The sequence below is a fragment of the Chenopodium album genome, chromosome 1 (assembly GCF_948465745.1).
Source record: "Chenopodium album chromosome 1, dcCheAlbu1.1, whole genome shotgun sequence".
In the NCBI taxonomy this organism is placed as follows: Eukaryota; Viridiplantae; Streptophyta; class Magnoliopsida; order Caryophyllales; family Amaranthaceae; genus Chenopodium; species Chenopodium album.
Genome location: NC_137834.1, coordinates 57,118,849 through 57,136,070, shown reverse-complemented (window position 1 = coordinate 57,136,070; position 17,222 = coordinate 57,118,849). Strand labels below are relative to the sequence as shown.

The following is a 17,222-nucleotide window of genomic DNA, read 5'->3' as shown; positions in this document are numbered from 1 at the left end:
ATAGGACATGGATTAACTCTTCTGCCCACAAGCCACCGACTCTTTCTATTTTCTTCTTAATGTCGTTTGAGATGAGTTTGTTGAAGGCTTAAACTTGGCCGTTTGCTTGGGGCCGGCCGACGGATGCAAAACAGCTTGAGATCCCCTGATCTCCCAACCAGGATTTTAGCTGAGGCGTCTCAAACTGAGGACCATTATCAAACACCATAGACATAGGTACCCCATACCGGGTGATAATGTTCTTCCAGATGAAGGAAATTACGTCTGAAGTCTTGATGTTCTTAACCGCCTCAGCCTCCACCCACTTGGTGAAATAATCCACAGCCACCAAGATGTAGCGCTTTCCGCCTGGAGCAGGCGTGTAAGGACCTAGAATGTCCATGCCCCATTTTGCAAACGGGATTGGGATGTGGATGGCCGTCAGATCAGTAGCCGGACGGTGAATAAGTTTGCCAAATTTTTGGCACTTGTCACATTTCTTCACCAACTCCTTGGCGTCTGCCTCAAGAGTGGGCCAAAAATAATGTCGTCTGGCTTTGACGGCTAGGGACCTGCCGCCTATGTGGGAGGCGCAGAATCCCGAGTGCAAGTCTTCGAGAACTTCCTTCCCTTTTTCTGGGGTGACACACTTCAACAAGGGCTTAAGAAACCCCGCCTTGAAGAGTTCTCCGTTTCTCAACTCGAAGCTTGCAGCTCGCTTCTTCAGGACGGCTACTTCCTGTGGCGAATCAGGAAGTGTGCCATCTGAAAGATAGGCCCGGATGCCATCCATCCAGGTAGAGCTTCGGTCCAGAATTCCAATGGGATCTTCATAGATGCTTATTTTTTCAAGAACTTCCCAAAAGACTGACCGAGGCGTATCGTGGCAGGCAGAAGATGCCAATTTTGACAATGCATCCGCCTGCTTGTTTTCCGACCTAGGCACCTGATTCAGACGGAATTCCTCAAGTGCCCCAGCCTCTTCTTTGACTGCCTGAAGATATTTGATCATAGCCGGATGAGTTGCCTCGTAGCTCCCCTCATACTGGCTAACGACCAATTGTGAATCAGAGTAGGCGTCAATTTTCATGGCCCCTGCCGCCTTACACATACGGATGTCGGCTAGCAGGGCTTCATATTCCTCCTCATTATTAGAGGCCTGAAACTTAAAGCGTAGTGCATACTCAAATTTGTCCCCTTCAGGAGACTCGTAGATTACGCCTGCACCACAGCCATTCTTTGTAGAGCTCCCGTCTACGTACACTTTCCAAACCTGATCGAGATTATCCGGAGCCACCGGACGGGTCATTTCAACAATGAAGTCGGCAAACGCCTGACCTTTCACTTCCTTTCTTGGTTCGTAAGTGATTTCAAGACTTTGCATTTCAATAGCCCATTTCAACATTCTCCCGGATGACTCCAAGGTAGACATTGGCCGCTTGAGTGGTTGGTCGGTGTAAATCACCACCGGATGTGCCAAAAAGTAAGGCTTTAGTTTTTTGAATGCCATATACAAAGCAAGGCCAAATTTTTCAACCATGGGGTACCGGAGTTCAGCATTTTTGAGAACATGGCTAATGAAGTAAACCGGGAGCTGCACGTCGTCTCGCTCAGCAAGGAGAACGACACTGAGGGCATGATCTGAGACGGCTAAATACATGTACAGCGTCTCCCTAGGCAAAGGACTGACCAACCTAGGTAGAGAATGTAAATGCTCTTTCAACTTCTGGAATGCCGCCTCAGCATCATCCCCCCCATTCAAATCTGGTCTTCTTCCTGATTGCTTGGAAGAAGTAAAGGCATTTGTCGCCTGATCGGCTGAGGAACCTCCCCAAGGCGGCCAGACAACCGGTGAGTCTCTGAACTTCCTTGACATAACGGGGTGACTTCATATCAATCATCGCCTGTATCTTTTCGGGGTTAGCCTCTATCCCCCTTTGATCAATCAGGAATCCGAGAAACTTCCCAGACTCAACACCAAAGACGCATTTCTTTGGATTTAACATGACCTTATGCCACCTGAGGGTGGTGAATATTTCTCGGAGATCAGCAAGGTGATCCGTCTGTAGCTTGGATTTGACTATCATGTCGTCAATGTACGCCTCCACATTTCTCCCATTTTGATTAATGAAGACCGTATTAATCATCCGTTGGAAAGTGGCAGGCGCATTTTTCAAGCCAAACGGCATCACTGTATAACAGAATAACCCCTGATCAGTGACGAAGGCCGTCTTCTCTTGATCCTTTTTCCACAGGGGTATCTGATGGAAGCCGGAGTAGGCATCCATAAAGCTCATCAAGGCGTGACCGGCTGTGGAGTCGACCAGACTGTCGATCTTTGGAAGCGGGTAACTGTCCTTTGGACATGCCTTGTTAAGGTCTGTATAATCAACACACATGCGCCAGGTCCCATTCGGTTTCTTAACAAGGACCACATTGGCCACCCAGTCGGGAAAATTACATGGCCGAATGAACCTGGCGTCTAGCAGCTTTTTGACTTCGGCAGCTGCCACCTGACTTCTTTCCTCGCCGTGGTTTCTTTTCTTTTGCTGGATGGGATTCTTTTTAGGGTCCACGACGAGTTTGTGGACAGCGAGATCCGGGCTGACGCCTGACATCTCTTCCACTTCAAAGGAAAAAATGTCTTTGAATTCCTTCAGCAGAAGGTGCAAGCTTGCACCCAAGGTAGCATGAGCAACCGTCCCAACCTTTACGGTACGTTCTGGACGGCTGTCATCCAGAACGAGATCAATATTTTCACCAGCCGGTTTGGGACGGAGCTCTTCTGACCGTTCACCGGTCAGTGATTGCTATTTTTTCTCTTTCTTCACCTCCACCAGCAGAGGTGCCTTTCTTTTATTCCCGGCTGCTGGTGGGGCAGGTGCTGGGTCGGCATCCTTGACATTGTCAAGGTCTATTGGTTCCTGGCCTCCTGGGGCCACAGTGTCTCTGACGGCTGAGAGATAGCACTCTCGGGCCGTCTTCTGATCCCCATTCAGGGAACCAACAGTGTCGTCATCCCTCTCATATTTGATGAGCATGAGAGACGGGATGATTACTGCCTTGGCTACGTTGAGGGTTGGCCGGCCAAGGATAACGTTGTAGGCGGTCAACTCCTCAACGACCAAGAATCTGACGACAATATGTCGTCCTTGGCCTTTCTCTCCCAGCCGGATTAGTAAGTCAATTCTTCCGGCTGGGTAGACCATCCCACCCCCAAAATCAACCAAGGGATGGGTGACCGGATGCATGCTGCTGACGTTGTATTTCAGCTTTTGCAGGCACCGGAGGCTGATGATGTTTGAGGAGCTGCCGGTGTCAATAAGGATCCGTCCAACCAGCTGGTTGGCCACCTTACATTCAATGACAACCGGGTCATCATGCGGACGGCGGACGCTGCCCCTGTCTGGGAAGGATGTCTGGGAAGGAGGAGCTTGCAGACGCCTTCTCATCATCATCTTTGTCCATCTTTCGAAGATGGCTCTTGGTGCCCCGGATGGTAGGGCCACCACATGAGAACCCGCCTGCTATTGTGTAGACCGACTCCTTGTCAGTATCCGAGCTACTAGCAGGCTGGGGGGTAGTCTTGGAGGACTGACCCTTGTTTTTCTTTTTTGTCCCGGCTGGGGACTTAGAAGTGTAGGACTTCAACAGCCCTTTGTCAGCCAGACGGTTCAACGCCCGCTGAAGACTAAAGCAGTCGTTGGTGTCATGGCCAACCTCCTCATGGAATTGACAGAATTTATTTTTGTTCCGTGACTGAACAGAACTCTTCATTGGATTCGGCTTTTCAATGGACAGCCGGTCCTTTACCTCCATGAGGATGGAGTTGCAGTCTTTATTAAACTCGTACTTGGGGACGTACGGTTTAAACTCTTTCTTTTTCTTCTGGGACGACTGGTCAAAGTCATTAACCGCCCAGATTTCTTTTCTTTTCTTGCTCTCTTCTTTATTTTTGGCCGGCTGAGCAGGCCGGCTGTCTTTCTGCTTATCGGACTTCTTGGAGTCCGACTGGCTACCAGGCGAGCAGAGGTCGGTAGCTTGAATGTAGCTTTCCGCCTCCCTCAGGGCCGCCTGTAAGGTGAAAGCCCCTTTTCTGACTAGGTCGAACTTAAAGGTCGACCCGTCTCTCATACCCTTGAAAAAGTCTGTAAAAGCTACCTCATCAGACAATCCTTGAATCTGAATTTTGATCATATTGAACCGCCTGACATATGAGCGCGGCCCTTCTCTCTCTCCCTGTCTAACAGTGCTCAGTTCAAGGCTTGTTTTCTTAGCAGGGATGTTCATTGAGAAGTTGGAAGCAAACAGGAAAGCGAGCTTCCTGAAATTATCAATGGACCCGGCTGGCAAGTTGCCAAACCATTGTTGGGCAATGCCCTTCAATGTAGCCGGGAAGCAACGACACCAAGTGGCATCATCCAACCCCTGCAATTACATGAGGTTGGTGTATGCCATAAGGTGATCTTCTAGGTTGGTAGTACCATCGTAGGTACCCGCCAACACATTCTTAACCTTGGCTGGTTGTGCCGCCTCGGTTATCTCCCGGGTGAACACAGAAGGTTGCTCACCCAGGCGTAGCAGACGGAGCTGCCAGTCCAGTGGCTGGACATTTTGATATGCCGTTTGACCTCCAAAGAGAGCCGGCTGCATGAAGTGAGGAGGATACTGTCCGTATGCCTGAGTAGGCACATACGGTACAGCTCCAATCATCTGAGGGCCAGAATGGACGGTATTACCGCATGTCTGGCTCTCTTGCAGGGAGAGTGCATTCCCTGCAGAAGTGTTGTTGAAGCTGTCTGGAAAATTCGACGTTGAAGCCGACTCAGACAGCTGTTGATTCCTCTTCCGGTTGATTATTTCCCGGGCATCAGGAGTTGATTTTTTACTTCCCACCGGCTGCTGTGTCCGGCGGGTGTTGTTGTTCCTCTTAGGAAGAAGAATTTTTTACCAATCAATGGTCCAGGCTGCCATCTCCTTTGGATGAGGAGTGGGCTGCCGTTCTCTAACTGACTTCCTCTTTTCCAGAGGAGTCTTCTTGGCCGATTGACCTTTACTTGGGCCAGCCCGGCTCTGGGTGATCAGCTCTTTAATTTCACCCTTGAAACTTGTCATGAATCTCATGAGTTCGTCTCGGGTGACGGGTGCTGATCCAGATGCCGGATGGGTTTCCCCTTCCGGCTGACCAGGGGGTCGACTTGCACCCGCCTGGGAGGCACCCCGCTCCAGAGTGTCTCTGGGCCGGATGTGTTTGGTTCTGAGAGAGCCATCATCGGCTGTAAAAGTTTCGACCTGAGGATCTTCATCCTCATGGTCGGTAAAGACTTCTGGGTCATCACCTAGACGGTTAGGGGGTGGTACAGACTCTTGAACCATCTTCGAGGTACTCTCCCCACAGACGGCGCCAAATGTTTTGGGTGTTTTTGTCCCTCGGGAGAGTTACAACACGAAGACTGATCCGGCGTGAGCTGTACCTGCAAAACAAACGGAGGCACCGGTTGGTTGGTGCTCCGCCTCCGACGAACAAGTTAGTAACTTGAAGGGAGAGAAAAAGGTGCGGAAATTTAGGTGGGTATCTGCTCGGATTCTAAGCTCAGATGTCTCTATCACAGGGACTGAGTGTAATAAATGGTCAAAACGTGCCCCCCAAAAGAGGGAAATCTCCCTATTTATAGGGTCCTCGGGATTTGTGCCCCTGGTTAGGTCATTGATCCCTAATCATTGGTGGGCTGCGTCGTATTGCGGCTTTTTCGGGATTTGGGCCTGAAGGCCGCCATTTTCCCCCTAATTTCTGGAATGACACGTGTCAAGCAGGGATTGGTCCACTTTGGGCTATCCTGAGGCTGACACGTGTCATCCTCTGATTGGACCACGTGGCGGGGTAAAATTACCCTAAACACTACCCATTAACGTTTCCCGTAAAAAAAAACATTAATGGGACCCACTTTTTCACTTTTCCCACTTAATTAACTCCCCTAATTATTTTTCTCTCCTCCCTAATTAACTCCCCCTAAACCCTAGAAATCAAAACCCTCAAATTTAGACATCCTACCAATTACAATGGCCAATTAGATATCCTACCAATTACAATGGCCAATTAGTTATTAAAATGCAATTAAATCAATCTTAAAGTCAAAATAATTAAAACCTACAACTCAATTGAACCCCTAAACCTTAAAAATCAAAACCCCCAATTTTTTTGAACCTATAAACCCTAATCCAAATCACTAATTTACACTGTAATTGTGTTAATTGCGCTCAATTAAAACTTGTAAACAAATACAACAAACAATGAATTAAAAGGTAAGTGTGAAACATAACATGAATAATTGAGAATTTGTGTTCAATTGATTGAGTATATGCTCTTGGATTTTTTGAGTGAGAATTGAGGGAAGTTAATTAGGGATGAGAGAGAAGGTAATTAGGGTATTTAGGGGAGTTAATTAAGCGGAAAAGTGAAAAATTAGGCCTAATTACGTCTTAATTGGACGGAAAACGTTAATGGGTAGTGCAACCCAAACGTTTTATAATTTTCGGGTAGTTCTATACAATAAGAAAAAAAAAAAAGGGTAATTGTTCACAAATGACCCTATCTTTAGAGTAGTTCTAGACAAAATTTCCTAATTAAATAGAAAAATAAATAAGTGTTGTCATTAATCAAAATCGATGACAAAAGAAAATGTTGTAATCAAATCCAACTTTTGAATGAAATGAATATACATATCCAGACATCCCTATGCTTCATTGCTGGTTGCTAGATTAACATTCACAATCTATAACCGAAGTACCCTGTCCAAGAGGACAATGAAGAAGTAAGAAATAACGGAGTCAATACAATTCAATATCAACATTTGCCTGCCTCGGTATTTAGCTTCAACACACGATGTAGAGAATTCTCTAGCGCTTAGAAGGCCAAGAGATGAGATGAAAACATACAATGTTATAATGTACTCCCTCTGTTTCATAATAATGATATTCCTGTTTATGCAAATTGAGAGAAATTTAGAAGATTCTCTTTTATTTTATTAAGTAAAAATATTCCAAACAAAAACATCATTGTGAAACGGAGGGAGTAACTAATTTCAGCTGATAGCCTGATATAGATAACCTGCTTACGCCCAGATTTTACAGCGGAAATATTTTATACGTAGTAGAATACAAGAATCGTAGCTCATTTCTATTATTAAACAATATACTATACAAAATTCCCATACAATATACAATAATCATACAATTCCAACCAACCACAAACTCAAGATGATGTTTAACAAATGGCACCGCCTTGGTTTCTCTATCATTAATTGGAAGGTGGGAAGAAAATCTCAGATCAATGAACTATTTCTCTATATCTGGAACAACTCTAGCTGGAGATGTTACTACAAAAGATACCATACTAACACGACCATCCTTGTTTTCATGGCGGTTGCTCAGCCCATTGCAACTGCCTGAGCCTGTTATTGATGGGGTTTTCACAAACGCTTCCTCCCTTCGGGGGCGGTTTGCATAGACTAACCAAAGAATGAGACACAGCATTATACCAGCTGATATAAATCCCAAACCTATAATCACAATCAGAAGTTTATGTTCCAAAGGAGGGCAAAATCTCGATGTAATTGTCATAAATGTTTCCCGCAAGAAATTACAGTTTTGAAGGTTAAGCATCTCAGGGGTGTAATGCAGCACAGCGTAACTTGCGTTTACAGCCAGCACCAGTTGAGTATATACCCCTGGAGTCAGCCTGCCTACACTTGTACAATTTTTATTATCCACGGATGTCGTGCAGATGTATTTCGCCCACACCTGTAGTAAGGTTCAGGTGAAATTTTCATATTATTACCTCAGAGTAGTGTAGAGTTAACATCATTATAACACTTCCATATTTGCAATTTAAAGTGCCATAAGCGGGAAATTATCATCCTAGAGACCAAAAGGCCTGAAGCTTTTTAGTGCATTGTACGAGTGCGAATAAATAAACAAAGGCAATATAGCATACATACCGTAGAAGCATTTGCCATAGACACCTCCTGAGGTGAACACTCACGATCTTGCATTTTATCATCATAAGGATAGCAAAGAGGAGGCATCAAAGGTCCAGATTGATTGTAGTAGAATTGATCAGATGGTGGTCGATCCGTATTTGCTGCAGTGTAAATATACGTATTGAGAGTGTTTACAAGCAAGCCAACAACTTTTCTACTTTCAAATAGTGTCTGGTTGGTTGCTCTCTCATCTTCACATGGAAGAATGTTGCTAAGAGCTGTCTCAGCTCGAGGATTATCTACCCACTCTTGCATTGCCACACACGAGTCTGAAATAGCACTGAATCACATAGCAAGTTCATTCCATTGACTATTAGTTAGAGTGCAAACAATAATGATAGAAGTTACGGAAGTGGAATAGAAATTGTCTCAAGATGAGCTTGAATTTCCAACCATGGTTCCGTCATTTCTAAACTTCAAAGAAGGAATGAAAAGAGAGTTTCTGGCAGATAACTTACGAGTTCAAGATCATAAATGTTCCACAAAGAGTCAATGTAACCGCCACAAGTATCCATCCACTGAAAATGAATCTGCAGTCCAGGTATGAGACATATTAGCATAAAAGAAACAGGCCACCAACGATATAGAGAGAAAACAGAAATGGAAACCATTTTTGTAAAAAAAATAAATGTACGCTGGTGATAGGAAGGACAAAAGAATGATGCTGCAAAGACTTACATGTGAATCACATTTGGGTGCCCGAGGAGAGAAAGCACTGCACAACCCAAAAAAAAAAAAAAAAAAAAAAAAAAAAAAGAGCATTATGTGACCCCTGAAATCAAACAATCATAGAGATGAAATAGCAAAAGGTAATGCATGTCACCAAATTTACATACCCAGACCCAAAATAGCCAAAACAAGCATCACAGAAGCGACAATAATTAACGCTGATCGTCTGCAGCAAGATATAAGAACAGAGCGTCAGGACATAAAATGTGTTAAAAACACCCTCAGTTAAAACATGATAATCTTAAAATTCATGTGAAAGTGAAATAATTAGGGTATATGAGTTCATACAGAGTATTGACGACTCTTCTAACTTTTACGGAATTTTTATTAGTTTTCTCGGTTAATGTGTCAGCACCAGAACTCAAGCGTGTATTCAGCTCATCAATCTCCTGCATGGTACTCTGTGGCAGATTGAACTGAGGTACATCAACAGACTTTACAAGAGTTAAGTATTCTGACACATTTCTTAGCATTTGAGCTGTGTAGTCTGATTGGTTTACAACATATTTCAATGTCTGCAAGCCTTCGCTATGAAATTCAAGTTGACCAACTGATAAAAGAATACAGCCCACCCTGTATAAGAAATCATCAGAGTAAATCAGGATGAGGCTATAGATATAACATAAATAAAAGAAGCATCAGAAGTTTGAGAGGTAAACACAGCATTCCCTATTTATCTTGCACCGTTAATCAGAGATAAGTAGTGTGTTCCATAAATGCAAAGCAAAGCTGGAAGCATCCGATACTTTCTACGTAGTATTACGTAAAAGTATGATAATGTTACATGCGGCCTTCCAAATTCTTTTACTTCCTCCAGGACATCCTAGAATTTGGAAGGCCTTTTACTGTCTATACGTACAATTAGTTTCTTTTTTTATCCCCAAGCAAAATTTCCCTCTGAAATTCTAGGATATAATTAATTATAAAATGAATTGTACACAGGCAAACCCGACACTCATAATTCAGCAAATTTGTCTAAATTTACATATTAAGGGCAAAACGATAAAGCATAAAAGCACAAACTAGGACCTTGGATAGGGAGTTTTATAATGTGGGCAACAAAAGGGTCAAAACTCAAAAGAAATGAAATATAATAAAGGATACTTAGTTATATACTTCACACATTATTTGTGTAAATAATACTTGATTAAAAAAACTACTATGAAGGCCAAATACTTCACTCATGTTTGAACTTTGCAGGCTCATTTTCTTTGGTAGATAAAATCACAGAAGGCAACATTATGGAAAAGACACACTCAAATGATAGAAACACGTATGAGAGAAATTCTTAACCAAAACCGAAACAATAAATTTGAAACAACTGATTGGAAGGGTTCAAGTCATTACATGGAGGCACATGAGAAAAGAATTAGCAGCACAAGACGAATCTTTTGGGAAGGAGTTGATCCTTTCCCTTTGAAGTTTATCCTCCACCCAAAACAATGGTGAACAAGTAGTGTGATACCAAAGGAAACCAACCATATGAGCGTGATGATGAAACCAGCAGCACCGGTAAAAGCGACAGACTGCAGGAGAAAAATCAGATTAAGAGTGACTCTAACAGCAATACAACATGTCAAGCTTGGAAGAAGTCTAAAGTTTACACATGCTTCAAATTAAATCTTCCATCAATGACCTTCACATATTCATGTGTTAAAATCATATTTTTAGGGGACAGATCAGTCATCCGTACTCAACAGTCAACTTACCATAAATGAATTATTATATTTTTTTTAGTGGTCTTACATTATTAGTTCCTTGACTTCCTCAACCGGGAATGATTTGGCATAAATAATACCCGATGCAAACATTTACTGCATATTGTACATTCTACAAAATATAAAATCTTTACAGCTAATTGTACCATGAGAAATTTTTCAGGTTTTAGTTCACAATCCAAGTCTTTACTAATATAGTCAAAGATCTAGATCTAAAAATGAAAATTTATTAGCATGTGCAACTGAAACTATAAATTAATGTCCATGTCAAAGTTATTTGTTAATAGAATTCTGAAACTACTAATCTTTGATGAACAATTTTAAAACAACCCCACTACAGAAATTTTTTTATACGGTAACATTTAATAATCAAGTGTCATCCTACTGATATAACATTTCATAAAAGAATATTTGTGTTCAGTGACAAACAGAATTACGAGAAAGGAAAACTAAAAGAAACAATGACATAAACATTTGTTCACACCCCCTACAAACAAAGAAAACAGAACAAAACAGAATCCGGATTAGTTAAAATTAGATCATTTTAAACTAGTAAACTACAAAACTAAGGACTAAAGTCTCAGACTCTCAGACATACACAAAAGTATTAAAACAACTCTGGGACGTCAGCACTTTAGGAGTGATAAGGTACTAATAGACCATAACAAATACACTCAGAAACCAAATATTTCACAAACGAACATAAACAAAGCATACAAACAATCAAAAACAAATTTATATTATTAAATTCATCAAAATCTGAACAGAACAACAATGAGACCACAAAAATAAATTATGATAAAGAAAATGAACAAGTCCTTACAGCCCAGTAATGCTTATTTGATATGTCCCATCCATCCTGATAAATCCTAAATTTTTTTAGTATATCGGGTCTCTTGGTTCGATTCCCGGCCAACACCAAAGGGATCTTAGGCTCATCATACGCAGGGCTCGGTGCTTGGGCTTGGCCTAAGATTCCATCTTTCAAAGGACCCAAGTTCTGATTGCCTGCATAATTTAAATAATTAGCTTAATATCAAATTAAGAACAATGTTCTTCAAAACATCACCATGATAATACAACATCTCATGATAGTACAACAACATACTTGGAAGAGTAAGAGTAAGGCAAAGGCATACTACAACTAAGAACAGAATTTCCCGGCATCGATCCGAAAGAAAATCAAATGATTATTGAACAAGAAAATAGTATGTACCATATCTAGAAAATGATTGGCAATTAAGGTAGTTGATCAGGTAGATGCATCAAATTCCAGTAATTAACAGAAATTATCTATTACTTGATTGCTACATTCCAACCTTTTTGTTTCTGTTAACCTTCCTTTCCTTTTGTAACAATATAATTACTCTATTCCATACGAAACTGATACCATTATAACAACACCCACATTGTCTTGAATAAATTATAGAAATTGCTTGCATTAAAGTTATCCCAAAATAGCACTCAAATAAATGAATTTAACAACCCAAATAAATAAAATAAAATAAAATAAAATAATAAAAGAAAAGACACAATCTCTTTAACAATAATACAGAGCTTTTTGTTTTTTTGATTTGAAAGAAACAATAATACAGAGCTAAACTAAGCAGTATCATCAAAAAAATAATGCAATTAATCACCAAAAAAAGGGAAAAGGTTCATCTAAGCTACTAAGAACAAAAAGCAAAACAACCAATAATGTAACAACCCTTTCCCCAGAAAATTCCATTTCAAGAACAGAACAACACCCACATCCCAAATAACAAAATGAAAATCACATAATATTAAAAAATCAACAACAAAAATGAAATCTAACAAAAACCCAGAAAAACAAAATGAACAAATAATTCAATAATATGATAATTACCCAAAATAGTGTTGATGGGGTTGATAGATTGTTGATGATTGAAGCCAGCTGAAACGAAAGAAACCCAGCTGATTGAACAACCCAGAACAAACAAAAGAACAACCGAACTTTTCATTTTTGCAGAATCTCTGCAAATCACAGCGTTTTACTCGGCAATGAAGAATCATGGATCAAACATTAAATGAGGAAAAAAACAAAAATATTACGTTGATTTGGTATTCATTGAAATGATATTATTGAGTTACATTCACATTAAGAAAACGAATGAGATTGAGATTTTGGCAGAGTAAAAAAGGAGGTGTTAGTTGATACGGCTGCTTTTGAAGACTAGATTTAGTGCGAAAGTATTGCAATTGCACGCTTTTTATAAACATGTGAAGGTGATTAAAAAAATAGGAGAGAGAAAATGAATGAAGAAAGTAAAATAAAGTAAAGTAAAGTAATGGAGTAAGAAAGAGTAAGAATGATGGACGCGTTAATTAAGTAATTTAGCGCAAAGTTTCTGACAAATTGTGTGAATTTGGTGTGATGGGATTGTGTGGGAATGCGGTCATCCACAGTGAAATGGGTCATTTTATTAAATAATATTCCATCGGTACTTTTTTAAGTGTTACAGACTTATGGTATACTCTCTTTGTTTTTTTTATTTGCATCACTTTGAATTGCACAAAGTTTTAGGAGAGTAATATAATATTATTAGTGGGTAAATAAATTATTATTGTAAAAATAAAATGGGAACCATGAAAGAGAAAATATGTAAGAGATGATAGATACGTAGTATTTTTATTATATTAGTGGGGACCATAAAAGAGAGAGAAATGATAAAATAGATTGAGTGGGGTTTAAAGTAAGAGAGAGCAATGATAAAATATAGTATAAAGTTACCAAATATAGAAGTGATGCATTTTAAAAAAAAAAACACCCCAAAAAGGAAAGTGATGCAAATAAAAAAAAACGGGGGGAGTACATTTTGTCAAGACTTAATACATATTGTATGTATTAAAGATTAAGAGGTGTCAATTCGGATACTTGAGTCAGGTTCGATTAGTTTGGCTTGGGTTAAAGGTAGGCTTGTTTTGTCCAGCTTATTTTTAGTTCAGTTTCAATCAGTTTAGTTCAATTCAGTTTAGTTCCTAATTTTTTTTTCCTCTCATAAACAGTTTATTTCAGCTCTATTCAGTTCAGTACAGTCAAGTTCAGTTCAGCCCCAATCATTTTCAATTCAGTTAAGTTGTTTTTTGTAAATCTTAACATGCCTTGAACTGGACTTAATAAAGCTTAAATGAATTGTTTATGAGAGAAGGAAATTAGGAACTGAACTGAACTAAACTGAAATTAAGTTGAACATAATAGGCTCTAAGTCTAGTTCAAGTTTGATTTATGCTAAATCATATAAGTTGAAACTTAAATCGAGTTTCTTTAAGGTCGGATTGAGTTAGATTTTGGCATCTTTAGGGTATGTTTATATTGAAATAGAAAAATTGGTCGCAACACCTTAAAGTATGGCTTAGATGCAATGAGCACCCTGAACTTTGCGTAGTAGCCAAAACACCACCAACTATGGTGGTAGGTGCAACGCGTGACATAAATAATGAAAATTTCCAGCAACTTATTTCACCGAGATGAAGTAAATCTTCACACTTTAAAACAGTTATGTAGTCTTCCATCCACTTAGCACGATGAAATTAGTAGCTGGAAATTTACATTTAAGGCACGCATCACACCTAACACCATAGTTAGTGGTGTTTTGGCTACTACGCATAGTTCAGGGTACTCACTACTCAGTGTACCTAACCCATATTTCAGGGTGTTGCGGCCAATTTTGCTTATTGAAATATTGTGGCAAATGTTAATGAATGCTCCAAGGGCATTTGGATAAGACGAAGAAAAGGTAGGAATATTAACTTGAAATAAACATTTATTAATTACACCGATTGACAGGTGATTTTAACATGCATCCCCAAATTAATACCATTTTAAGAAATATTTTTTTAACTGTTATCTAATGTCGCTGGTTAACAAGATCCAAATACTATGTATTATTTATCTTTTTAATTACTAGTAAGGCCCTGTTCACTTCACATTAAAAAAAATGATATTCAGTAAAAATTAATTTGAGTTCAGTAAAATTAATTTGAGTTCAGTAAAAATAATTTAAGTTTAGCAAAAATTATTTCAGTTCAGTAAAAATAATTTCACTTCAACAAAAATAAGGTGAAGTGAACGGGAACTAAATCTAAAATGTTAAAGGTTGATATTTAAATATTAATTTTATAGGATTACATAAGACAATTGACAACATATTTATTATCATAAATCACTAATATGATTAGAGTAGAGCATGTATATAGTGCAAAAATCTATCTATCTATGACTGTACTAAGTGTGAAATCAGATTTCAGTCAAAACCTTAGTCTCTTATACAAGGAAAGTTAAAAAAAAAAAAAAAAATAATACAAATCAATATCTGATTTGGAATTATTCTTAAATCCAAAAAAAATAAATATTATTACCATATTTTTCCATAGTACTCCCTCCGTTTCATAATATTAGTCCCATATAGAATCAATCACATAAAATATGAAAAGAAATACATTTAGAATCTAACATTAAAGTACAACATAATTCATAATTAGTTTACCTTATTTAACTTTTTTCATTTTTTATTAGAAAAGCACAAGCCATAATTGCATAATTTAAGGTAAAAATTTCCTTACTTACAGTCATGTCATCAATCTACAACCAATTAATTCCAAAAAAATCAAGTTATAAATGAAATATGTGCAATATGGGTAGATCTTTTTGAAATGCCCAAAATAGTATATGGGACTAACATTATGAAACGGAGGGAGTAATATTCTAACAATTAATAAATAAAGGAAAGTTTTCTTGTAATATCTTTCAATTTGAGGAATTTTTTAAATATTAACACAGTGTCTTATGAATGTAATATATATCTATCTATAACTATATACTAAAGGAAAAATGATGAATGATATGTGTCAATTCTTGGAGAAAAAATCAATATCAATCAATCGTCAATATATAATACTAAAACAGACACTAGGAAATGTGTCATTTCTTGGTGCTATATTTTCCCTCCAAAATCCCCTCTCTATTTTTTCCTTTTTTGTTTATTTTAGCCAATATCATTAATTACCGACTCTAAGTTATACACAAAATATTCACCGAACCATATAATATAATTGTGATCATATTGAATTATATACATTCCATTTCTGTAATATTTTTCATTTTATGTAATTTTAGACTACATATCTAATGTAATTTTAAATAAAATAGTATTTCCAAATCTTTAATATACAAACCTAAAGTAAAATTAAATAAGTTAGATTAAAAAATATACATCTAAAAGTTAAAAAACATTTTTCAAGTAAAATTTTATGCTAAATCTATAATAATAATAATAATAATAATAATAATAATAATAATAATAATAATAATTAAAGATTTTGGTGAATACGACGGGTTAAACATGAACTTCGTATTAGATTGTAGCTACTGAAGCGAAAGGTATGATAAGTAAGTTTTAGTTTTTTTCTCTATGGGTGATAGGAAATGACTGAGTCAACTTCTCTTATATAATTATATGAGGAGCAATATTCATTTAATTTTCAATTAATAAAATAAAATTATAAAAAATAAAAAACACAAATAACATAAAATTCTATTCAAATTACGTTCCTTTATTTTTGTATCGACTATTAGTAAATGAGGCCCTTATTACTAATTGAATTATATTTGTTACGGGGTTCTAATATTGATTTATATAATGTACAACGCACGGGCACTATGCTAGTTTTCAATCAAAACCTTAGTCTCTCATGTTAAGAAAGTTACAAAAAAAAATATAAAAAATAATAATAACATAAAATAAAATAAAATAAAATAAATAAAAAATAAATAAATAAATAAATAATGCAAGTATATTTTAAGTTAAAGTTATACAAATAAATTCATTGCATCAACTTCTTTCAAAATAACAAATATAATATTTTCTTAATCCTACATCAACATTTTTAAAATAAAAATAAGAAAATTTACGAAGATTAAATAATATTTTCATGTAATTATCTTTGACTTATGGTAACATTTGGGTAATAAAGTTTAGATTTTATTCATAGCTTATTATTAAGTGCAATGGAAACAAAATAGATTATGTACAATTAAATATCCTATACTAAAAAGACATTTTCATATTTCAAATTTTCTAGGTAATGGCATATTTTATATTTTCCTCACAATTTCAATAAGAAGTTTTGCAATTACCTACAAAAGTAGATGTTATATTTTAAAAATATATGTTATAGGTCAAATTAAATGTTATAGAAAAAAAAATTCAATTAAGCTATCTTAATCATTTAAATTAAAATTAAAATACATATTTTTGTATGAACTACTTTAGAACTAATAAAGTGCAATATTTTATAACAAAAATTTATCAAATATCGTGTGTTACACGGGACTTAATCTAGTATCATATAAGACATTAAAAATGGAGGAAATAACAAGTATGTCTTGCACAATAACTTGGATTTTTATTTTCCGTAAATTTTTATCTGGTAATGAAAAATCTTTATAAGTAATGTAATGAAGCAAACAACTTTTAAAACATAATTACAATTGAGAAGATGTTTATACTTGTTATTACTTAAAATAAATTGGAGGTCTAAAAGATCTAGCATGACTATACATATGATTTTCACTAACTTTTACATGTTGCTAGCCATACGATTTGACCATCATTCATGAGGTTACTCAGTTAGTGTTATAGTTCAATATGTTGTGGTGTATTTGCAATAGTTATATATACTTTTTTTTTTTTGAAAGAAGTGCCTAATGACACTATGTTTCATTAGTTAAATACAT

General features: G+C 37.4%; 1 protein-coding gene across 1 annotated transcript; it reads right to left on the bottom strand.

The window, feature by feature from the left end:
- Positions 1 to 7,135: 7,135 nt before the first annotated feature.
- Positions 7,136 to 12,720, bottom strand: LOC145589410 (uncharacterized). Its single transcript, XM_081645995.1, has 9 exons — positions 12,333 to 12,720; positions 11,289 to 11,473; positions 10,095 to 10,273; positions 9,036 to 9,320; positions 8,855 to 8,913; positions 8,697 to 8,733; positions 8,477 to 8,548; positions 7,977 to 8,298; positions 7,136 to 7,779 (listed from the first exon to the last, which is right to left on the bottom strand). Exons 1-9 carry the CDS (start codon positions 12,445 to 12,447, stop codon positions 7,315 to 7,317), a joined length of 1,719 nt encoding a protein of 572 aa, XP_081502121.1. The 5' UTR covers positions 12,448 to 12,720; the 3' UTR covers positions 7,136 to 7,314.
- Between the last annotated feature and the right edge of the window lie 4,502 nt (positions 12,721 to 17,222).

What these genes read in the sequence shown, in the direction of transcription:
- LOC145589410 (XM_081645995.1), bottom strand. Translation starts at nt 12,447, where the DNA reads ATGAAAAGTTCGGTTGTTCTTTTGTTTGTTCTGGGTTGTTCAATCAGC. An exon ending in CAAATAAGCATTACTGGGCT is followed by an intron (nt 10,274 to 11,288) that starts GTAAGGACTTGT and finishes TTTCTCCTGCAG; the next exon opens with TCTGTCGCTTTTACCGGTGC. An exon ending in CACCCAAATGTGATTCACAT is followed by an intron (nt 8,549 to 8,696) that starts GTAAGTCTTTGC and finishes CCTGGACTGCAG; the next exon opens with ATTCATTTTCAGTGGATGGA.